The 22,180-nt window shown below is 38.6% G+C and overlaps 1 protein-coding gene across 2 annotated transcripts; it reads right to left on the bottom strand.

The window, feature by feature from the left end:
• Positions 1-1,637: 1,637 nt before the first annotated feature.
• LOC114479359 (dnaJ homolog subfamily C member 5-like) lies at positions 1,638-13,853 on the bottom strand. Of its 2 annotated transcripts, none has more exons than XM_028473025.1 (5): positions 12,891-13,853; positions 5,897-6,017; positions 5,197-5,410; positions 4,945-5,119; positions 1,638-2,431 (listed from the first exon to the last, which is right to left on the bottom strand). In XM_028473025.1, the coding sequence occupies exons 2-5, from the start codon at positions 6,001-6,003 to the stop codon at positions 2,334-2,336; spliced, it is 594 nt and encodes a 197-aa protein (XP_028328826.1). In that variant the 5' UTR covers positions 6,004-6,017; positions 12,891-13,853; the 3' UTR covers positions 1,638-2,333. The 2 variants fall into 2 exon arrangements, with proteins under 2 accessions (XP_028328826.1, XP_028328825.1); XM_028473024.1 differs by having other exon boundaries at positions 5,897-6,083; positions 12,891-12,938.
• Positions 13,854-22,180: the final 8,327 nt, after the last annotated feature.

Genomic DNA, 22,180 nt, shown 5'->3' on the forward strand with positions numbered 1-22,180 from the left:
ATTAATCAATAGTCACACTCCACTTTTTTAGTTTGATTTGATGAATACTTTCAGAGATATGGCCAATTTAGTGAAGGTATGTGTCGATTTTCGTGCATTATTTTTCTTCCGTTTTCAGCTTCCGATATCTCAAAAACGACATCATACAGGGAACTGAAATTTGGTTTAGTAATACAGCTCTACCTACCCTCTCAGAATATACAAAACTATCTGCTATGCATCCTGACTGGTGGACATGCCAGCCCCTCAAAATTATAAAAACGAATTTGGGGTTTCAGGCTCGAACATGATTGGGCCTTACAACTTTGCATATGCCTCAGCTTCCTGTGATCAGCTTTAATCACAGGGAGCTTTACCAATTTTACCAGCTTTGAGCTATGAACACAGACTGTTCACATCACTAATGATTAGTCACATTTATGCATTGGTTTTTGGCTGACAGTCTTGTGAAAGCTGAAAAAAACATTTAAAAAAAAAAAATATTTTCATTGGCCTATGACTGCATGTGGGAATCTAAGAAATATAACCTGATCTCTGTTTTAATTCATAGTATAAAGGTTACTCTTTCATGAGATGTAATGCGACTTCTTTAATTTTTATTTTGGACCCCAACTTTGGGTTATTTCACCACTCATGAATATTGAAAATCCTTTACTTGAGGCTATTGAAGCTTGTCTCTGTGTCTTATAATCATATATTGTTTCTTAGTTTTTCACTAGTAACATAAAAAATATATTTTTTAAATTGATTGCATCAGAAAAACATTTATTTTTTAAAACACATAATTTATTATGAACAAATTTCTCATGTTCTACCATTTCTCTCTTTTTTGGGATGTTTTTTCTTCATAATACATTATATATCCATCATCATTATCATAACATAAATTAAACGCTGCATCACATATCAGGAACCAGTTCAATGAAATATTGATAATTATACTGGTCATTTTTCCCAAATTATAAAAAATTTGGAAAGCAAACAAAATTTAGGATATCAATTTTAATCACAAAAAAGTGGATGAAAACAACTATTGGTTTAAATGCAGGCATAGTTTAAAAATGTGTGAGTGAAATGGTTAAGCACGTTAATTAATATAAAGTGCTCTATAAACTAAATATATAACAATAATATTTATCATTATTAATAATAACTAACTGGGGATGCACAATATCGGATTCTTGGCCAAGATTACTCCCCCCACCACCACCACCACCACCACGCACGCACGCACGCACGCACGCACGCACGCACGCACGCACACACACACACACACACACACACACACACACACACACACACACACACACACACACACACACACACACACACACACACACACACACACACACACAGTAGAATTAATAAATATGATGGCAAACGCAGACATAAGACAAAGTTAAAAAACGATGTAACATCAGTAATTATTCACAAAACAAGAAAAATACTTCAAGTTGCGTTCTTTAAAACATGTCATATTTATTCATGAAAATTGTTTTAAAACCAAACAATGAAGCCTATCCTACTTAAACAGTTACTACATACTAACATTTTGTATTTGAGTGGACAAAAATCAGCACTGTTAGAAGATCCAAGCATTCTTTGCCATTGACAAAAATGGGTAAATTAAGGGAATAATTTTACTTTGAGACTGTTGAGTGTCTCTTATCTCCATTGGTTTCTAAACACTCGTGCAGTCTGCTCCACACACACAAGATGGCGGCGCTTAGTCACGCCCCTACAAACATGAAGTCTAAGGGTTGATGAGGAAGCAAAGCCTGTTGTTTTATCAGTTAATTATATCGGCGGAATGATCCGATACTTAATTTTTTAGCCAATATCAGCAGATATGGACAATGTGCGAATAATATAATATAAGTAACAACATGAAATGATGTGGTAACGGCCATATGGCATGGTCCAAGATAGCTTGTTTAAAATACAATAGTTACTTTTAAAACTCAGTACAGAGAAACTATTTAGAGGAAAGGGTCACATGTTCATCCTAAACACACAAAGAAACGCTACATCTTCTTTATGTGCGATGACGTTCACTTTAAGTTCAATTTACCTTTTTTTAGTGCGTCACAGAGCTTTTCTTACAAAGGACTGATCAAGGGACCAATGAGATTATTTTACTTTATTTGTTACCTTTGACAAGATGGAATACACAGATTAAATAACTGATAGAGGCGTTTGGTTTATGATTTGATTCAAGTCACAACAGAATGGGGATCTGTTGCTTTGAGGAGCAATAATTCCTGGATGAATGCAGCAATGATGTTCCTCATGTGAGAGGAAGTTGATGTATCTGCTTCCTGTCTGGATTAGCTTCATGTGTAAGTGTCTCCATATCTGCGATGTCCATCAGTGATCAGCTGGGTTTTCTCGCTGGCATTAGTCGGCTGCTGAATGATGGGAGCTTCCACATCTGTGGGACAGCAAAGGGAAACAACTTGGCAAATAGGGAGTGCAAAACCTGCAAGAGCAGTGTTCAGGGAGGAGAGACTCAAGGCAGGAAATAGAAAGGGTGGGGAAGAATAGATTATTTTACAGTAGTAGTAGAACATATTGTGCTTATTATGTTGTGTAATCAAGCCAGTATAGTGACAGGTGTGAAGCTTAGCTATAATGGTGGTGGCTGTGGACAGGTGGAAGGAGTGAGTGGTCGTACCTAAAGCAGGTATTTGGGATTAACGTGTCTAAAGTTAAGCCCAGTATGAGTTTTATCCCACATCCCAAGGCGTACCAGTGCATCGTAGACCAGTGTATGTGCAAAAACCGCTACTGCAAACCCAGGAACTGCCCCGGGCCCGCAGATGCAGCCAGGCCAGCAAAAGAGTCACCCCCCACGGCTGAGCAACCCCCCAGATGCCCCCAAGATCCCAGGCGGAGAAGCAGCCACCGCCCCCCACACACACATCCGAGAAAGCCCCAAGGAACCGAGCACCTAGCGCATCTGACCACAACCCCCAACCCCAAGGCCCCCCACCAGGATGGGGGGGATGCTGGCGAATTGCAATGAATTGATTCATTGCAATTCGATAGCAATGATTATTGTAATTTTAATGTCCTTCTTTTCCTTCGCCAAAAATCAAAGATTGAAGAATAACTTCTAGAAACATTATATGAGTCATAGGTTCATAAAACAAGTCAGTCAGTCATTCATGAAAGTGCACTTTATGCAGTGTTAACCTATGTCCACATATACTGACATGGTTAAAAAAAAAGGTAATTAATTTAAAATAGAAAAATAATTCAGGGGACTCAGGGGAGAGATTGTAGCTGGGTTTCCATCACAGATTTTTACAAAATAAAAGCAATATTTCTAAATGTCGACAAAGTATAATTGCGCTCGGAACGTGTTTCCATTGAACGTTGTTTTGGGGAGGAGCCTAGCAACTCCCATGAAATCTCATGCCCCGAGACTTTGCTCCAAACCTCCTTATAACAACCCGTATTCCTTTGTTGTTTCACACCTAATGTGGCAGTAATCATTTTAAAGTATAATGCTGAGAAATGCCACAGTCTCCTCTTCTGTCTACACGTACCGCGTCATGTTTACTTAGACAGAAGTGGTCATGTGACCAGGTAGGTCACCTCCTGTGACATGTATTTGAGTAAAAGGTGTCTCCATAGAGCTTTTGCAACACATTTAAATATCAAAATGTCTGAAATTCCTTCTCATGAAAGCGTAAAAACCTTTTTTGCGATATCTGAGTGTTTTTTAAAAATGCGGGTGTTTCCATTACTAGTTTTTATTGCGCTATTTCGATTTTGCGCATTTTCAAGGGTAATGGAAACCCAGCTATTGATTTCAATATTATCTTTAAAAATTGCCATATATCGTGAATCTATACTTTTTCCCCAAACATAAAATCAAACATACATTTACTTCTCGTTTTTGTCCACATTTGATGTTTTTCCAGATCTGGGGCCACATTTATAAAAGTGTGTCTAGGTAAGCACACTTCAGCTGGCGTATGATAAAAAAGATTTATAAACGAAGGCGCACGTACGTCCCATGTCTTTTTGCATTGTTAGTTTGTGATGAATTTGTTAGAATAATTGCCTTAAAAAGAACTAGAAATATTTCCTGATTTTTTTTTCATTAATTGTTAAATCTTTCCAAGTACCCCCTGCAATGTACTCCTGTACCCCTGCTTGGGAACCACTGTGTTACAGCATTAAACTGGTACATAGCATCTGTAGCTTAGCATGAAGCTGCTTGTCATGTTTACAGTTTAATGCAGAAGCAGAATTAAATAAACCCGAGTTATCAAAGAAACTCACCGACATGCGCGAGCCACGCACAGATGTGAATAATGTCTGCAGCAATCTGATCATGATTAAAGAGATGAGGTTTATTCAGATTCAGCTGTATTCTGGTGGCTAAGGGCAGGGTCAGGTCTAACTTTGTAGGTCTGAGTAAAGCTAACATCTGAGGCTCTGCAGCTGTAGTGAACATGTCTGTGATACAGAACGTTTTGTTTCCCTGTTTCCTTTCAAAGACCTCCACTCTGGAGCCCGTTTTTAAAAAGTTCAGTTTTCAAGCACCAAAACGCTGTTGCCGTGTAAATGCACCGCCAAAACGCAACTAAACTTATGCGTTTTCACTAGAAAACGTTCTTGTGTACACAGTGCTTTAGGTTGTGTTGGAAATGACACACAACCTGAGGCACACTGAGGCTAAATATCTCCGTTAATTCTCCACGTTTGAAAGTTCTGAAAACATGAGACAACGTAAGAAAGTGAGCAAGTAGAATATCAACATGTGGTCATTTGATCCATAAAACTCACGGAAACACATTTCATTCCGTCATTTTTGAGATTTTTAGAGACCCGCCATTAGCTACTTACAAAACTTCCGGTTAACTTCAAAACAAGAGCCCTATTTACAAAAAGAGTCAAAAAGTAATGGAAGGCAGGATGTTTCTTTCCAACCTTTGTCAGGATCGTTGTTCATTTCCTCCTCCAGCTCATCTGGGGAAGCGTAATCTGGCTCTGGCCCCTCCCCGCTGGGTGTGGGCTTCAGTTTCCCACAGCAACAGTTGCAACAGCAGCAGAGGCAGCAGCAGCAGTAACATCCTGTGAGGACCCCACAGACCAGGAACAAACCCTGGTACACACACAGTGTTTCTGCATTAGGGCATAGGAACGCAGGAAGTCGGTGTTTCGTACAAGCTCCGCCCCTACCTTTGCCCACCAGGTAGACAACATAAAGTACGTGTTGACGTTGTCCTCTCCAAACTGCTGGGCGACATACAGTCCCAGTGATCCATACGAGTCATAGATGTTCCTCTTGGTGAGATCCGACAGAACAGCGTGAGCACTGTTCAACTCTTTAAACTTCTCCGATGCCTCGGGATTATCCGGGTTTTTATCAGGATGGTAGCGCAGAGCCAGTTTCCTGTTTTCCACACAGATGTGTTGGATGTTCAGAAAATTATTTTTCACCAAATTTTGCCAGATTGCTTTTTGCCTTGTTCACATTGACATTGTCAGCATCTGTTACCAAAAATGGAGTCAATCGTTGCAATTTTAGGGGTGGCACAGTTGTTCACAATGTTGACCTTTTTTCTGTTTTCAGGAAAACTTTTTTTTATACCAATATATTGTGAACCATAGGCGGATTCTAAGATTCTTGCCAGGTGGGGCAAGAAAAAAGAATTATATATATATTATTTTTTATATATTTTTTTATTTCATAGTCACTGTTTTTTGGCACTTAAAATATTTGTATATGATGTAAATTATATTAAGAATTTGGAAAACTCTAATGAACCACTAGGGGGCAATGCCTCTCCTGCCCCCCCCTCAAACTCTGCGTATGATGTGAAGCACCCTAATGTTCACTGATGTGATCTGATTTTTACATTCACTCATCCTGTGTTACCTGTAGGACTTTTTGATGTCATCGTGGGTACAGCCTTTCTCCAGACCCAGAACCTGGTACAGAGACTCTCCACATGTGGATAAGGTGCGTTGCCTGCCGTCAGACATGCTGACAGCATCACCTGTCGCACGTTTACAGAAGACTCAACAAATGCCAATGAAACGCGCTGTCAACCAGAGACCTACAGCTTAAAACAACATTTTATTTAGTGCATCATCTAGAAACAAGCTGTGAATCATGCAGTGTCTCAATGCTTGACTATGGAAAACAAAAAAGGTATATCAGTCACATCAACCTCAGTCACATATGGAGTACATGCACTCAATTTAGGTTTACTAGTGTTCGAGCAAAGTTTACCGGTAAACAAGTACTACTAGTAAACCTTATATACTAATAATGGGGCAGGGAAAGCAAATTCAGACTTTCCATTGGCTTTCAAAATTATTACAACCAATCAGGAACCTGGATTTGGTTATAATCCCTCCTGCTTCTTTGGCATTACTAGTAGACTAAAAACAGTATACGAGTACTACTAGTGATAATTTGTATGTACTAGTTAGTAGTAGTAAACAATTTATTGTTTTACGAGTAAAAGTATTTGGTGCACTAGTGCGAGTAGACCTTACTAGTAAACAAGCTACTAGTGTATTACTAGTTCTTGTCAGGTTCTGTTTAGTTGAGTTGTTATTTAGCCCTTGTGTACAGTATGCAGGGTTCTACACTAACTTTTTCAGTGGTAGCACTGGTGCGACTAACTTTCTCAGTTGGTCGCACCAGCACAGAATTTGGTCGCACCTTTTTTTCCTTTTTTTGGAGCGGGGGTGGGGGGAGTGTATGCATAGTCATGCATGCTAATGAATAGTTGACTTAACTGGCGTACCGTAGTTTTGTATGAAGTAAAGATTGACAATGACTTGAGATATATTTGCTAAATGTTTTAATGTTTTAATGTCAATATGAAGTTTTTCTGCACCACGCAGTGGCTGAAATAACAGGTCATTTATTTTATATAATTTAAAAAAATAACAGTAAATCATAACAACGGGTTACATGTATTCTGTTTTTTTACTTTACAGAAATGCTGTACTTGAATTAAGTTAACAGTAGCATAACCAACTTAGCATCTGTATTGTTTCATCCATGGAATTAAATTCAGAGGGTCCAGCTCTGATAGTGGGGTCTCCTAACCATCTTCCCCTGGTCAGGGGTCTGTAACCTTTACTCTACAAGGAACCATTTAACCTCATCTCACCTGGATTAAAGTCCTCCTGGAGCCATAAATAACTTCTCACTACAGTGTATTAAATTATATAGAATAATGTTTGATTTAATTTGATGTGATTTATATTGATCATGTAAATGGAAACTTAAAAACTGTTATATAAACAATGTTATATAAAGAATATATATTTTTAGGTAATGTATTTGAAAGGCTACAAAAAATAACTTGAATTTGATAACACATGATCATGTGATCAACACATGCTAATTACTCATTTCTTGCCACACATAAAACATGCATATTTAACTTGCACATTGGTGGTTAAATGAATTTGTTCCCACACAATTAAAATCTCTGTTTTCTTCCAGAAAAGTGTTTTATTGGTTTAGTTTCTTACCAGGGATTAAAACTCAGTCATTGCACAACGTGATTTATTTTAGCTTAACAAATTGTTATATCTTGATTATATTTGTCATTAATCATTAATAGCCTCTGTAAAAAAGAACTCCTCATTTCAATAATTTTTTTAAGCTATAGGGAGCCATTGCATAAGAGTCAAAGGGCCACATGAGGCCCCAGAGCCGCAGGTTGCAGACCCCTGCCCTGGGAGAACCACAGCTGAACATCTGGCCTGGCATCATAGTCCATCAGTTCTGGTCCCTCAATGATGATTCTGATGAGCGTGTATGCTCTATCGCTGAGCTCAGCACGTTTTTCATTTCTATACTGCTTCCCACAAAGTAGGACTCGTTATGCATGGCTCTGTTCACACTCCAAAGGAGCTCATTGTTGTTTATACTAGGCTTATTCACCGTTGCATTACCAGCTGCAAAGTTGCGTACCGTCTCCTCGCCCAATCCTCGCTCAACTTAGCTGCCAGCCAAGTTGCATTGCCTGTTTATAGACAGTTTTACGGTGATCAGGCAGCGAGAGAGAGAGAGAGAGAGAGAGAGAGAGAGAGAGAGAGAGAGAGAAAGAGAGAGAGAGAAAGACAGGTGCACTCTGTGGGACGTGACGAGGCGCTTAGCCGCTCCGTATAAAATAACGTCACCCTATATGAATTCGCACGGTTGCGACCAGATAAAATTTTCACTCGCACACACTGAAAAAATACTCGCATATGCGACTATTTTGGTCGCAGTCTCGAGCCCTGGTATGGAATCACAGGAGTGCCAAAATGAAACGGAAATGCATGTGAAAATATAAAGAGAATCAATAATGGAAAAATATACAAATGTCTTTTTCCATTTTGCTTTTGCTTTTTCTGTATTGTCTTTGTTTGTATTGTTGAGTTGACATTGCTTTTACTGACAGCTTGAGTCATAAAGTAAAAGTAATGTCAAAAGGCAAATGGAAAAGACAAAGACAAAACAGAAAAAGCAATGACAAAAATGGAAAAAGCAAAATGAAAAAAAGACATTAGTATATTATTTCATTATTGATTCTCTTTATATTTTCAAATTTGTATTATTGATTGTCTTTATATTTCTTTATGCATTTCTTTTTGATGTTGGCCCTCCTGTGATTCCATACTTGTGGTCCTTGTGGTTTGTGACTGATTAACTCCCTCATGTTTCCACCCAGGTGTGGCCTATTCCCAATCAGGCCTCCTCCACTATTTAGCTGAGTGCTTTAACACTGAATGCTTGCTGGATCATTGTCTTTGTCCACCTCCTTGTTTTTTGTTCCGTGCTCCCAGTTTTCCCTGTGCTTCCTTGTGTTTGTTTGGATTTTGGGGTTTTATTATTAAATGAACTACAAACATGACACCTGTCTGCTTCCTCATCTCTCTGCATTTGGGTCCACACCACCACACTGACAGTTCTACTAGTGAAACTTTGAGTTTTTACTCGTAGCATATTTTAAGTTTACTCATGGTACTACTTGTGACTCGAAATTGTTAACTAGACATTTGTGCTTCACTCGTAAAGCAAGTGTACTACTTAAAAATTGTGTTTACTAGTAAAGGTTTTTAATGCAGTAGTTCCCAAGCTTTTCAGTCCTGTACCTGCTATTCCTGCATACTTTAAAACATAAGGTAACGTCATACACAATGTAGCCCTACAGTAAAATTTCCCAATCCTGTTAAGGAATAAAGTACAAATAGAACATTTGCATTTTTCTTAAGAAAATACAAGTGAGGGTGCAAATGCTCACACTGCATTAGCATAGCATTAACCTAGTATTAGCATTAATTTAACAATAGCATTAAGCTAGCATTCACCTAACATTAAGATTAACCTAACCATAGCATTAACTGATCTATTTATATTCTAGAATACAATGTTAGTGCATGAGTAGACTTTACTAGTAAGTATGCTATTAGTGGACAACTTTATATTACTAGTTCTAGTAAAACTCAGCTTTTACTTGTAATGTATTTGCACAAGTTGACCCTACTAGACTTCTAGTAGCACAAGTAGATTTTCAAGATGTATTTCCAAATATATAACTGAACTCAACCTTTTTTTAAAGCACATTTATAACAACCGGAGTTGACCAAAGTGCTGTCCAGCTTCAGGGCTGCCAAGTTTCAGAAAATGACAAGAGTGAGACTTTAGTGACATGATGCGTTGCAGCGAAAAACATTTGGCCTTTTTTAAAAATGGCTTTGGCCTGTGTTAACGTTGATTTCTACTTTCAGACTGATGTCATCACCTCCATGCCAGCGGCTCTCCCTGCACTGTGGTCTCCTAATGTTAGTTTTAATTACAGACATGCAAACACCAACGGCATAAAAATGGTAACGACAAAAGCCATTGTAGAGGGGTCTGGGGGAATACACCCCCTGATATTTTTTATTTTATTTTAGCACAAATTAAGCAATCTGAAACACTCTAAATAGTACAATAAGGCAAAATACACAATTTTCATCAAATCTAAATACATTTATTTACACCACTTAAGTTGTGGTTTGTGAAAAATTACAATATATATGCATATATGATATAAAAGTACCTAAAATTTGCAAAATATTAAGTAAAAAAAAAAACTATTTTATTGCCATTTTCTGAATTTAAAGTTAGTTAATTCTGTTGTGACATATTCCCCAACTGCACTCCATCACTTAATACATTTGACATTAACATTCGTAAACGGTTTAAACCCATTAGATAATTGTAGGTGCGTTTCCTAAGTAATACATGTACTAGTGCAGACATAAGCTACTGGCAGCTCGGGGACCAAATGCGGCCTTTGGTCTAATGTTATGCGGCCCCCAAAATAATTATATTAATGACAGAAAAATACAAAGAATTACAACATTGCAGGAAAATACAGTAAAAGACGAGAAAAACAGAAAATACTCCAAAAACACTCAAAACTACTACAAAAATGAGCAAAAAGCAACATTAATACACACAATTACTCCGAAATATACAACATTACAGAAAATGACAGCAAAAGTACACAAAAAGATAGAAATACACAAAAATTACTCAAATACACAAATACAAACTACAGCAATGCACAAAATGTCTGACGAGTAAGACAACAAACATACACAGAATGACAAAGACACAAAATTACGATAAAAACTTTGTTCTTTCCCGTGTTAATGCTCAGATTGCTCATTATTCCAAATGCTGACATGAATGTTGATCATGTGACTCTCCGAGCAAACAAACCCATTATTGTGGCCCCACTATGATAGAAGTTGCCACTATATTTGTACAAGTTGTAAATACTTATTCATTACTTATAGTGTTGTTTGGTGCATAATAAGGGTACATGTACAAAAGCATTTAAGCAATAAAAACAAACTAAAGTTAGAATTTATATGGTTGAAATTAAATAATCATTCAGTTTCCTTTGCACATTTAATTATATAAATAATCAACTTAGGATAACAAATCCACTGTCTTTTTAAAAAATCTATTTGACAATCATGTGTCTTCTCTAACATAATAAACCATAGAGGATAAAATACAGTAAACAGGAACTGATTCCCTGTGAAAACTATATTTCTATGCATTTTATAGGTGCTTTATACTTTGGCATCCTTTAACTAATATTAGCCAATGAGAACATAAACAGGGCGTACTAACCTGGTATTAGATATAAATGTGTGTGACGACGCGGCAGGTGTTTTATGAGGTTAGATGTGTTCCCTCCTTTGGCTCCTATAGCTTGATGAAGCTTCTCTTTACCGTCTGTACTTTGTTTAAAGCCAAAATAGTTCCAAATGTGACTTTTGGAGTTTGTTTTTTGAGCAAAAATAGTGATGTCACTGACAATTGACGCTGCGGCAAACTTGCCTCTCGGGTCTGGTGCTTCAGCCATGGTGAGTGTGTTCAGGAAGAGACAGAACTTTAGCTTGTTTGTTTGTTTTGAATCGTAATTCTATAGAATTGGAGCTGTCTTCTTTCAGCACGTGTTCATGTCTGTGGTTCAGCCAACAGAAACACATGAACAGCCAATCAGCTAACAGACGGGTGGAACCAGCATGCAGAAACAGCCTATCATTACCCCGGATGTCACCAGTGACAGGCAAACACTAATCATTCAGCAGCTGTGTGGTTTGGTTGCCATGTTGGTTTGTTTTTAAGTGAGTAGCATGCAGTGAGCGTAGACTATGCAGTAAGAAGCCAGGAGGACAGTAGAAGCAGCCGCTATGACTAGAACGACTGGGATTGGTTATCTCTGTCAGTCAATCAGAGTTACTCGAACTACGGCAAGCCGCAAGGACCAAAGTTTATTGTCGTGAAAAAAAAAAAAAAATAGAGTATTGAATTGGGGAAATAGTGCGGCATGTGGTGTGAGAATGGGTCAAATTGCGTGACTGTCACACTCAAAGGGTGATGCTTGGGAGCTCTGAGATTACAACGGTTAAGAACAATACAAAAGTACAAAAATACAGAGAAAATAGATTAAAACATTTTAAGATTTGCCATGTTCATTTAACTTTAATTACAAGCCAGGGAACAGAAGTGTGTTTCTAAAGCCGATTTAAAAACCTCAATTGATCCTAAAAAGCAGATATGCCAGGGCAAGTTGTTCCAGAGCCGAGGTACAGCCTGGTCTTACATCTGGTAACGACTGAAACTAAATTATGTTCTGCCTATTTATGTGAATATTTGGCAGAAATGTTTTGAAAACAAAATAATCAACCAAACATTCCATGTTTGCTACATTCCAGGTAGCCATTTTCTTGTGTACATTGCTGACAGCACGGCTTGGACATGTAAATTACCGCTGTTTATTTGAAACTTTGGCATATTTCCATTTTTCAAGGTGTTAGAGAGCAGTTGGAGTACATTTATGGTTCCCATCAAATTCCTTGATTTGAAAAACGTACGATTTCACATAAAATCAAAACTCTATGTCCATTAGTTATAAAGATATTACATGCTTTTGAAAATAACCATGGTGGCCATATTGGATTTCAGCCATTTTTTCAAAATACTCAAGGGTGAGAGCTCCACACCCACCGGGGAGTGGTTTGGGGGTCCCACCTATGAATAATCTAATGAGGAAAAAAACTATAACTTACAAAACAAGGTTGAACCCCATGGCTGCTGGATTAGATTGGTTGTAATAATTTCAAAATCCAATGGCAAGCTTGAATTAGCTTTCTCATGCCCCCTTTTTTGCAATCATTCTTACTAGTACTAGTGACACTATTTGCTTCTCTAGTAAAGTGTACTCGCGCAGTAGTAAACCAAAATTGAGTACATGTACAGTTCTCTAGATGTGATACTAGTAGAGCTGAAGAGTTTCCATGTTAATGAGCTAAATAGAAGTGTGAGCAGAGCGAGGGTTGAGGATCTTTACCTGCTGAAGCCTTGGAGCTCCTGAAAACGCTGAGCTCTGTCGAATGTCTGCAGATCTCTGACAGATTCCATCAAACATTCAACAGTAGCTCAGCTCAGGTGACCACAGGCCTGCTCGGGTTTCTCCGTGACGCTTTGGTAAACACTTTGTGATGGATGAGGGATGGAGGTCACCATGACGACCAGGTGAGGCATTAGATCAGGAAAGGGTGGAGCAAATAGATACAATAGCTCTGTATATTTGGACAGTGGTTCTCAAACTTTTTTTTCTCATGTACCCCCTTTCTCATATAAAACCCCTTTTTTTATGCTTTTGTTTGTTAATTTTCCTCTCTCTCTTAAGTACTCCTGTAGTGCCATTGTGTACCCCTAGGGGTACATGTACCCTCATTTGTGAAACACTGTATTAGGACATGAACTCACCTTCTCTTCACTGTGCAGTCACACATACACACGTCCTAGAGTGTTTTAATATTCACATAAATTCACCAAAAAATCCTCACATATTAAAATCCAAAATGAAGCAGTCATTATGCAACCAATAACCAACAAAAATACATGAACGTACATAAATATAATGAATACATCTGCTGATTAAAGTTCCACAGTATCAATCATTGGATGAAAATGTTTGACTTTGGAAGTCGTTGTGGCCGTTTTGGATGAATGAGACTGAGTCAAGTTTTAGGGTTGCTGGTCAGATGCTGACGCAGGGTTTTTTTTGTCAAAGGGTTTGGGGGGAACAGACCGGTCTGGTATTCAGAGGTTTAACAGGCTTAACAGGCTTTCAGTGTGAATCCTGATGTTGTTCTGTGCTCTCAGAGTTACAGTATGTATGTTACTGATAGCGGTAGTCATAACAATGACAGAGTCTCCTGAGAACTTGGAGATTGCTATCAGTGTGCGTTGGTATCTGGCCAGTCCAGTGTTTCATTTGTTAATCATCAGGTCCTGGAACACACGCCAGGTGTTGTTCTGGCAGGAAGAAAGAGACAAAAATGTCACGGAATAAATGGGCCACTAATATCACGTGAACACAAACAACCAGTTAACCTGAACGTTTAATAAAAGAATGATGAATCATAACTCCTCTAATGAATTAGCAGCAGAAAATGACAATAAATCATGTACTTACCTTTTATTTGTCAAAACAGCCCAAAAAACTGCCATGGAGAACTTTGTATCCACGCAACTTTTTTACATATTTCCAGCCGAGGCCTACCTTGTCTTTCATAAACCTAGAGTAGCAGCTCATCTTTGCTTTGAAATGAGCCTCTGTCTTAATGTCTATATCAGAACTTTCCCCGTTGTTTCCTTCTGGTGCTGCTACTCGCTACGCTAACTGCTGCTCTTTTCTGTGATTTCCACAGAAACAACCTTTACTTCAGAATTAGCTTCACATATTAGCTTAAAAAACTCTTTAAATCCAACTGCTTTTTTTTTAGCCGTTTTCTACCGTCTTTTAAGCTGACTGAGAAACTATTTTTGTGCAAAATCACACTATAGACATAGTGTGTGCGTGGCCTGACTTTCCCCTCTCTTCCTCACTCGTGCTCAGTTTTTACATTAATTTTTGTGTGTACAATGAAATTTATAGTGATTTCAACTGGTGCTGAAAAAAAAATGATTAAGAGAATTAGGTGCTGGATCCAATCAAATAGGGGCCGGTCTTACTCCAGCAGGATCCGGCACCAGGAGAGATTCTGGAATCACATATTAGTTCATCCTTTGTCAAAAACAAGCTATTATTTTTTAACACAAATATATATGAATTACAAAGAGAGACAGCGAACACCCACACTTACTAACAAACCTATTCCCAGTATCTGCGATCTGTTCCACTTCCTATTTTATCTATATTTCTACGACCCTTCACGTATGTCAGAAAAACAGTAAAAACCTGCAAAGACCAGGAAGACAAAACTAAGCAAGGGGCTAAAAAGACTTCCTGCAATCGTGATTTGCCCAATCAAGCTTCACTAATTACATTACAGACAATACATGTTACAGTTAACAGTTTACACTATCATTCTATAACCTGATAAAACCAGTCAAATGATGTTTCCTCCTTCGGTCTTCCAGAACCCCAATTTAAAATATTGTGCAGAAACCTTACACTAAAAGTGAGGATTCTTTTTGTTGGTAAATTACTCACCATCTCAAATAAAGTTTACAGCTAAAAAAAAATGTAAACCAAAGTGAAAACATCTCAAACATGTCACAAATTTCATCCATCAATGTCATTCAGAATCATCAAATACCTTTGTTCAAATACATTTTGTAAATCAATAACTATCCTGGATTGTACAGGAACAAAAACACATTTTCCACAATCATGATATCTGATCTCAGAAAAGAAAATACACCAACATTCAGATGATACTTTAATGGCTAAAGAAATGTTCATTCTCTTTATTGATTCTCATCTTCTGTTAAAGCGTGTCCTGTGTTTGGACGTGTGCAAAGTGAGACATCATGTTATCAAAATAATATGCAAAAACACACACACACACACACACACAAACGTTATTTAATGAGAATACCTGATACATTATCTTACATAGAAAACATACACACGTACTACTTCATTTACATTCAGGTTACATTTAATTCACACTTTTTTCATTTGATCAAAGCCCCATTTCAGGACGATCTGTTGAAGCTGAGAGAAGTTTGATGGGATGAGTTTACACAAACCTGGGGCGACCACATGTGGCCCTCGGTCTTTCGGTGCCACAAGGTACATGGATAAAATATTTATTTATTTAATTTGAACAAACAAATAAAAAGATAGATGAAAACAAATAAACAAATCTCAACAGAAATGTGTATAAAATACAAAAGTCATTTTCAATATAACATACATTTGATTCGTTCGACAAGGGATAGGAAGAAGCCTAGGCGTGTCCAGTCGTACCCCCATTCTTCACCATTAACAAGTGCAAAATCCAATGAAACAAACTAAATGGACCATAGAAATAAATACTCCAATCGAGCTATTAAGAAAAACAGAAACAAAGGGGGGGGAAATGCACAGGCGCCTTCAACATCTGTGAGATCAACATTCTCATTCTTTATTTCTGTACATTTTAAAAGATTTATCTTGTGTACATTTTTGAAAACTGCATTAATTCATACTTCATACTAATTTTTTCATCAAGATCGTTCCTCAAAACAACCCCACAATTGGAAATACACATACTTTTTAAATTATTCCGAGCAAACTGTGGTTTCAAGTTTGTACGTATGTTTACAGGAAGCAGTTTATTTTTTGATTCATACATTATCTGTGAAGTTTAAATTGTACCAGATCCCCAAACTTTAAGGTGTGTGATTTTAAAAACAGTATATAGGTGTGTTCATAATATCCGAGGTGGCAAAAGTACTAGTCTTCAGTAATCAAGAAAAAGTATTGATACTTCAGTAAAAAATGACTGATAAAAGGAAAAGTATTGAAGTATACTTGAGTAAAAGGAAAAAAGTACTTGCTACTAAATGTACTTAAATAAAAAGTAAAACAAATGTCCCTTCATTAACAAGACATGGTTTTAAACCAGCAAATTAAGAACTTGTAGAATACAACTTTAAACTCCTGGGGAATTTTTCTGCTTGATGTGTGTTTGACACACACATCAAGCATCTGTGTAAAAACTCCTTCTACCACCTGAGGAACTTCACCAAACTCCGTCCCACACTCTCTCTGCCCGACGCTGAAAAACTGGTAAATGCCTTTGTCTCCTGCAGGCTAGACTATGTAATGCTCTCCTCATCAGGATCCCTAGCAAGAGCATTCACAAGCTCCAATACATCCAGAACAGTGCTGCTAGGATCCTGATGGGGGTGCGCAAATATGATCCTATCACCCCATCCTGAAATCACTGCACTGGCTCCCTCTGGAACAAAGGATTGAATATAAAATCTCCCTCCTCACCCACCAGTGTGTACACAGAAATGCCCCAACCTACCTAAAGGAACTTCTTATCCCCCAGACCTCCTCACACACCCTCCATTCCAGCAAAGCCCTCCTCCTGAAGATCCCCAGAACCAAGCTGCACATCATGGGTGACCGAGCCTTCTGCTCGACTGCTCCCAGACTGTGGAATGCTCTCCCAGACCATCTGAGAGCTCCGCAGACTGTGGATTCTTTTAAACGCAGCCTAAAGACACACCTTTTTACAAAGGCCTTTCCGTAGCCTTTTTATAACTCATTGTTATTGGTTTTAAACTGTTTTCTAGTTATGTTCATTATTGGTCTTAGGCTTTTTTTGTAGCACTTTGAGATTTCTTTAATATAAAGTGCAATACAAATAAAATCTATTATTATTATTATTATTATTATTATTATTATTATTATTATTATTATTATTATTATTATTTTCACTCATAATAAATACAATTTGTAAATAAAATTTGTCAAGGAAAAAAAAAAAAAAAACCTGTAAATGCTCAATAAAACCCAGAGCAGCTTTGAATTTCACATTTTAAGAAGACTTGTAGAAAACTGGTACATGGAAAAAAATTAAATTTAGCACTCAATATTAATAAAATGTGTAAATACAATCTTTTAAGAAAAAAAAGCAAATGTTCAATTACACCCAGAGCATCTTTGAGTTTAAAAACTTTAAAATGTTAACCATAAAACTAAGAGACCTGCCTAACAGAAAACAAGCTCAAACTACCAACATGTTGCGTCTTTTTACGTAGTTACGTCATCTCTGAAGGTCTTAAAAGTAACGAGCTCAGTTTTAAATGTAAGGAGTAGAAAGTACAGATATTTGTTTTAAAAAGTAATCAGTAAAAGTAAAAAGTCACCAAAAAAAAAAAAAGAAATACTCAAGTAAAGTACAGATATCAGAAAAAAAAGTACTTGTATTTGTACTTCGTTACTTGTCACCTCTGGCTCTCTCATTCAAAACGTGCCTTGCTTTCAAAAATAACTCCAAAACCACATAGAATAACAGAACGAGATACACAGAAGGCAACAGAAAAATATAGAAATGCACAAACATGAAACTTGAAAAATAACGACTTAAATATTGACCTAAAATATTTGATAAGCGTATATTACGTCTTTAAGAAGAATTTTAATGACACGAAACTGCGTTGGGTATGCACAGGTTTATACGGATGCATCTAAGAGTTCAACAGGTAGAGTGGGAGGAGCATTTGTCATTCCAGAATTTAACAGAGTTGCAAAAAAGCTTAGTGAGGGGGTTTCAGTGGATACGGGAGAGATCACAGCAATATTGATGACATTACAATAGGTAAAGGATGTTAGGCCTCAGTAAACAATTATTTGTTCAGACTCGCTTTTAACTTTAAAAGGATAAAAGGGTAAAAAGAACATTCTGGTGGAAGTCCAGCATGGACTTTATAGATGTGGGATGATGGGCCTGTCACTGGTTTTCCTATGGCTTCCAGCACACAGTGGGGTATGTGGAAATGAAGATACAGACAAGAAAGCGAAGAAGGCCACAAAACACAGACATATTGATTTAGTCATTAGCTCAGTATAACAGAAGTGATGGCTATTATCAAACAGTGTCATGCCCTCTACCTCTGGCATCTCCTGAATTGGTCCGTTGGCACCATCTGGTGGTCTCCATGCCTCACTGTCCGGACTACTCAACTCTAATCATCAGGATTGCTTCCAGCTGCGGCGGGGAGTGGTCTCCCCACCTGCAAGTAGTCACACCACTACTTAAGACACCGGCAGACCACAAACCGACGCCAAACTGTAAACAGTGATCAGTCTGACTCCCTCTGCCGCTGGGATCTCTCCTGCCTCCTTTCCACCTGCAACCACCATCACCTCTGGAATCCCTCAGCTCACTCCACCCTTCAGCTGGTTCTTCCCCACTCCTGTGCCAGGCTCCTTCGTTTTGTCCGTGTTGGCTGCAGCTCGTGCGTCCCTGTGTTCCTGCCCATTTGGGGTTCAGAGGTTTTCTTTGTTAGTTTAGCCCATTCTGAGTTTATGCCTTTAGACTTATGGTTTTGTTTTTTCGTCAGTAGTTTCCTGATCGTTTTTATTTAATCTTAGTATTAGGTCTCCCTCAGTTTGCTCAGCACTTCCTTAGTTTCTCCACCACCCCACTTAAGGTGCTGGTAGGTTTTCTGTTGTATTCTGTTTATGGAATAAATCATTTAATTGTATCTGTGCCTCTTGTTGTGTTGTCTGCGCTTGAGCCTCAGTTCCGTCCCGTGACAAACAGAGGATCAAGGAAAGGTGGCAAAAACAGTGGGAGGAAAAGAGAAGAGGAAGATGATATTACAGAATACAGAGGAGTGTTGGGGAAATGAGGAGAGCAGGAAGCAACAGGAAAGCAGAAATAATCATTTCAAGACAGATTTGGTCACACAAGGCTGAACAGCACAGTAGCTGTAGCTGTGGGAAAACTGAGACAGTGGAGCATGTTATTTTTTGAATGTGGGAAATATGAAATAGAAAGAGGTAGTTTGGTTAAAAATCTTGAGCGAATCAAAAGCCAGTTTAGTTTGGAGATATTGAGGCCTGAAGTTAAGAATATGATTTGTTATTTCAATTTATTATTTGAGGGAAAAAGGTTTGTTGGATAGAATATATATATTTTTAGAAGTCAGGTATTGAGATCCACACTCCACATTAGTTTGTGGCGGTAATGCACCATATAGTGGTTTGCCAACTGCCAAAAAACTCCACATAGAAGAAGAAGGAAGACGAATGTGCGTTGGAAGCTGTTGTAACCACAGATATCATATAAAGGCTAGATGGATTCTGCCACGACATCACCGGCGATCATCTTGTTCCGGGCAGTTCTCTGACACAGTCTGTGGAACCAGAGGGAAGGTGAGTCATCTGCCGAATACTTTTATCTTGCTCAAATCTTCATAGATTTGCATACGGTTTGCTTTCTTACCAACGTTATTAATGTGGCTACAGTTCTGGATGTTTTTAAATGTAAAAATTGCAGCTTTTCTTTTCAAAAAACGACTTAATCATGCAGCATAGTTGTGTAAGACTGAGACCACATTATGCAATTTCTTAAAAAAAGTTTGCGACTTGCAGCATCCCCTTGGTGCCCTTGGCGACTATGGGCGTGGTCGTCGTCCCCGGGGGCGCTGCTCTCGGTGCTGCTTCCGTTACGGGTGCTTCTGGCTTGGGGTCCGGTCCCTGCTGGCTCTGGGCCCACCGGCAGGCGCTCGCCGGCTGCCCATTCGGCGCGGCTCTGGCCGTCTGCTGGGCGTGGGCCTTGGCTCCTCTGCTAGGGTCTTGGGCGGGGGGCTGCTCCCCTCGGGGGGTTGGGTGCTTGGGTGTGGGTGGTTGGGGGTGTTGGGGGCGGGATGCTGGCGGGGGGTCTTGGGGTTGGGGGTTGGGAGGCGGTGGCGGGATGCGCTGGGTGCTCGGCTGCTTGGGGCTTCATCGGATGTGTGTGTGGGGGGCGGTGGCTGCCTCTCGGCCTGCGATCTTGGGGGCGTCTGGGGGGTTGCTCGGCCATGGGGGGGTGGCCTGGGGCTCCCTGGCCCCTGCTCTTTCTGCTGGCCTGGCTGCATCTGCGAACCCAGGGAAGTTCCTGGGTTTGCGGTAGCGGTTTTTGCACATACACTGGTCTACGATGCACTGACACGCCTTGGGACGTGGGATAAAACTCATACTGGGCTTAACTTTAGACACGTTAATCCCAAATACCTGCTTTAGGTACTACCACTCACTCCTTCCCTCTGTCCACAGCCACCACCATTATAGCTAAGCTTCACAATTGTCACTATACTGGCTTGATTACACAACATAATAAGCACAATATATTCTACAACTTCACATCTCACCCTCACTGTAAAATAATCTATTCTTCCCCACCTTTTCTATTTGTAACACTGCTCTCCCTTTTTATATCTTCCCTATAATAAAATATGTCTTACCCTTCCTTAGGGAGGGCTGGTGATGGTCACAATTAAGCAATAAAGTAAATCAATTTATTTTATTGTAATAACAAAACATGCATTGCTGTCTCATAATGATTGCACTTCTTGTAGTGTTGACCTTTGACAGCATGTGCAGACAAGTAGAAAAAAAAGTTTGTTAAAAACATCTTACATTATGTTTCCTTTAGCAAATTACTGAGTGAAGATTGAAGTGAAGATGACAGACTTTTGTGCAGCTAAGGATGCTCCAATCGCCGTTCTGTTGGAACCAGAGCCCGTGAGATCACCTTTCACATGTAAGATATTACAATACTATGACTGTATTAAGGATCATGATAAGTTAATAAATGGTAGTATTTACAATACAAGTCCTGTCACAAAGGAACAGCGGGGCTAACATAGTAGCACTGCAAATGTTTAAAGTATCTTCTGAAGTATCCTTATGTAATACATATTATTTATTGATTCCACTATGTTTTTTGGGTCATTTCTTATCTCTGTCCTGCATGTGTATACCTCCACTGTGGTCTAGTTCTGGGATTTCAACTTGCAGTATTTGCAGTGTAATATAATTATCCATGAGAGCAGTGTTATAACAACACCTCTGACCTTTATAACAAATTCGTAGAAAATTAAGTAAGTTATTGTAATTTAAAATTTACGGAACATCGTTTTCCCGTTATCACAACTTAATTTTCTCGAGATCTTGAGATAGCGAGAGCTTGTTTTCCCATGATTACGGGATAATTATCTCGAGATAATGAAACGTTAGTGTAGTATGATAAATCATTGCCGGAAACGTCATTTAGTGTAACAATGTCAGAGGAGGAGGAGCATAATAGATCACCATCAGGACTTCAGTAAAGTTAGAAAGACCCAAATAATGTCTCATTCTAGCCGTTATGAGGTAGCCAATGAGCTACAAGCTGCAACAAGCTGATCTTCAATACAATTATTGATCATTTCAGCAGGAAATATCACATTGTTTCCTATGAGCAGCTGACGCTGAGACGTTGCACAGGGACCGTCAACAAAGTGCAACTACCGACACAATAAATATTAAATCTTCAATATGTCTGTGATCATGCATAGCAACGTGACCAAACTTTACGTTACTGCGGACGTTGATGGTCTTCATTTGGTCATATGGCAACTCTTATTTAGCTAAAATACCCTTTTGGATATTTTTGATTAAATGTATTTTACATTGATAATTATTATTTTTTTTTTTTTCAATAACTCAAAAATACATTTACAAAATGAGAGGAAAAAACACTTGATTGTAATTTGTGACTTGATGATTTTTATTTGAATATAATGTCTGTGGTTGTAATGTCACCCCGGTTCGTTAGGGGGCGACGGTGCTCCTAAAACTCACCAGCTGAGAATTGA

Source organism: Gouania willdenowi, chromosome 17, assembly GCF_900634775.1.
Source record: "Gouania willdenowi chromosome 17, fGouWil2.1, whole genome shotgun sequence".
NCBI lineage: Eukaryota > Metazoa > Chordata > Actinopteri > Blenniiformes > Gobiesocidae > Gouania > Gouania willdenowi.

Excerpts from the sequence above, each read along its gene's own strand:
- LOC114479359 (XM_028473025.1), bottom strand. The coding sequence starts at position 6,003 with ATGTCTGACGGCAGGCAACGCACCTTATCCACATGTGGAGAGTCTCTG. Across the intron at positions 5,120-5,196 it reads TGTCTACCTGGTGGGCAAAG|GGTTTGTTCCTGGTCTGTGG; the intron begins GTAGGGGCGGAG and ends TGTGTGTACCAG. Across the intron at positions 2,432-4,944 it reads GAACAACGATCCTGACAAAG|ATGTGGAAGCTCCCATCATT; the intron begins GTTGGAAAGAAA and ends GCTGTCCCACAG.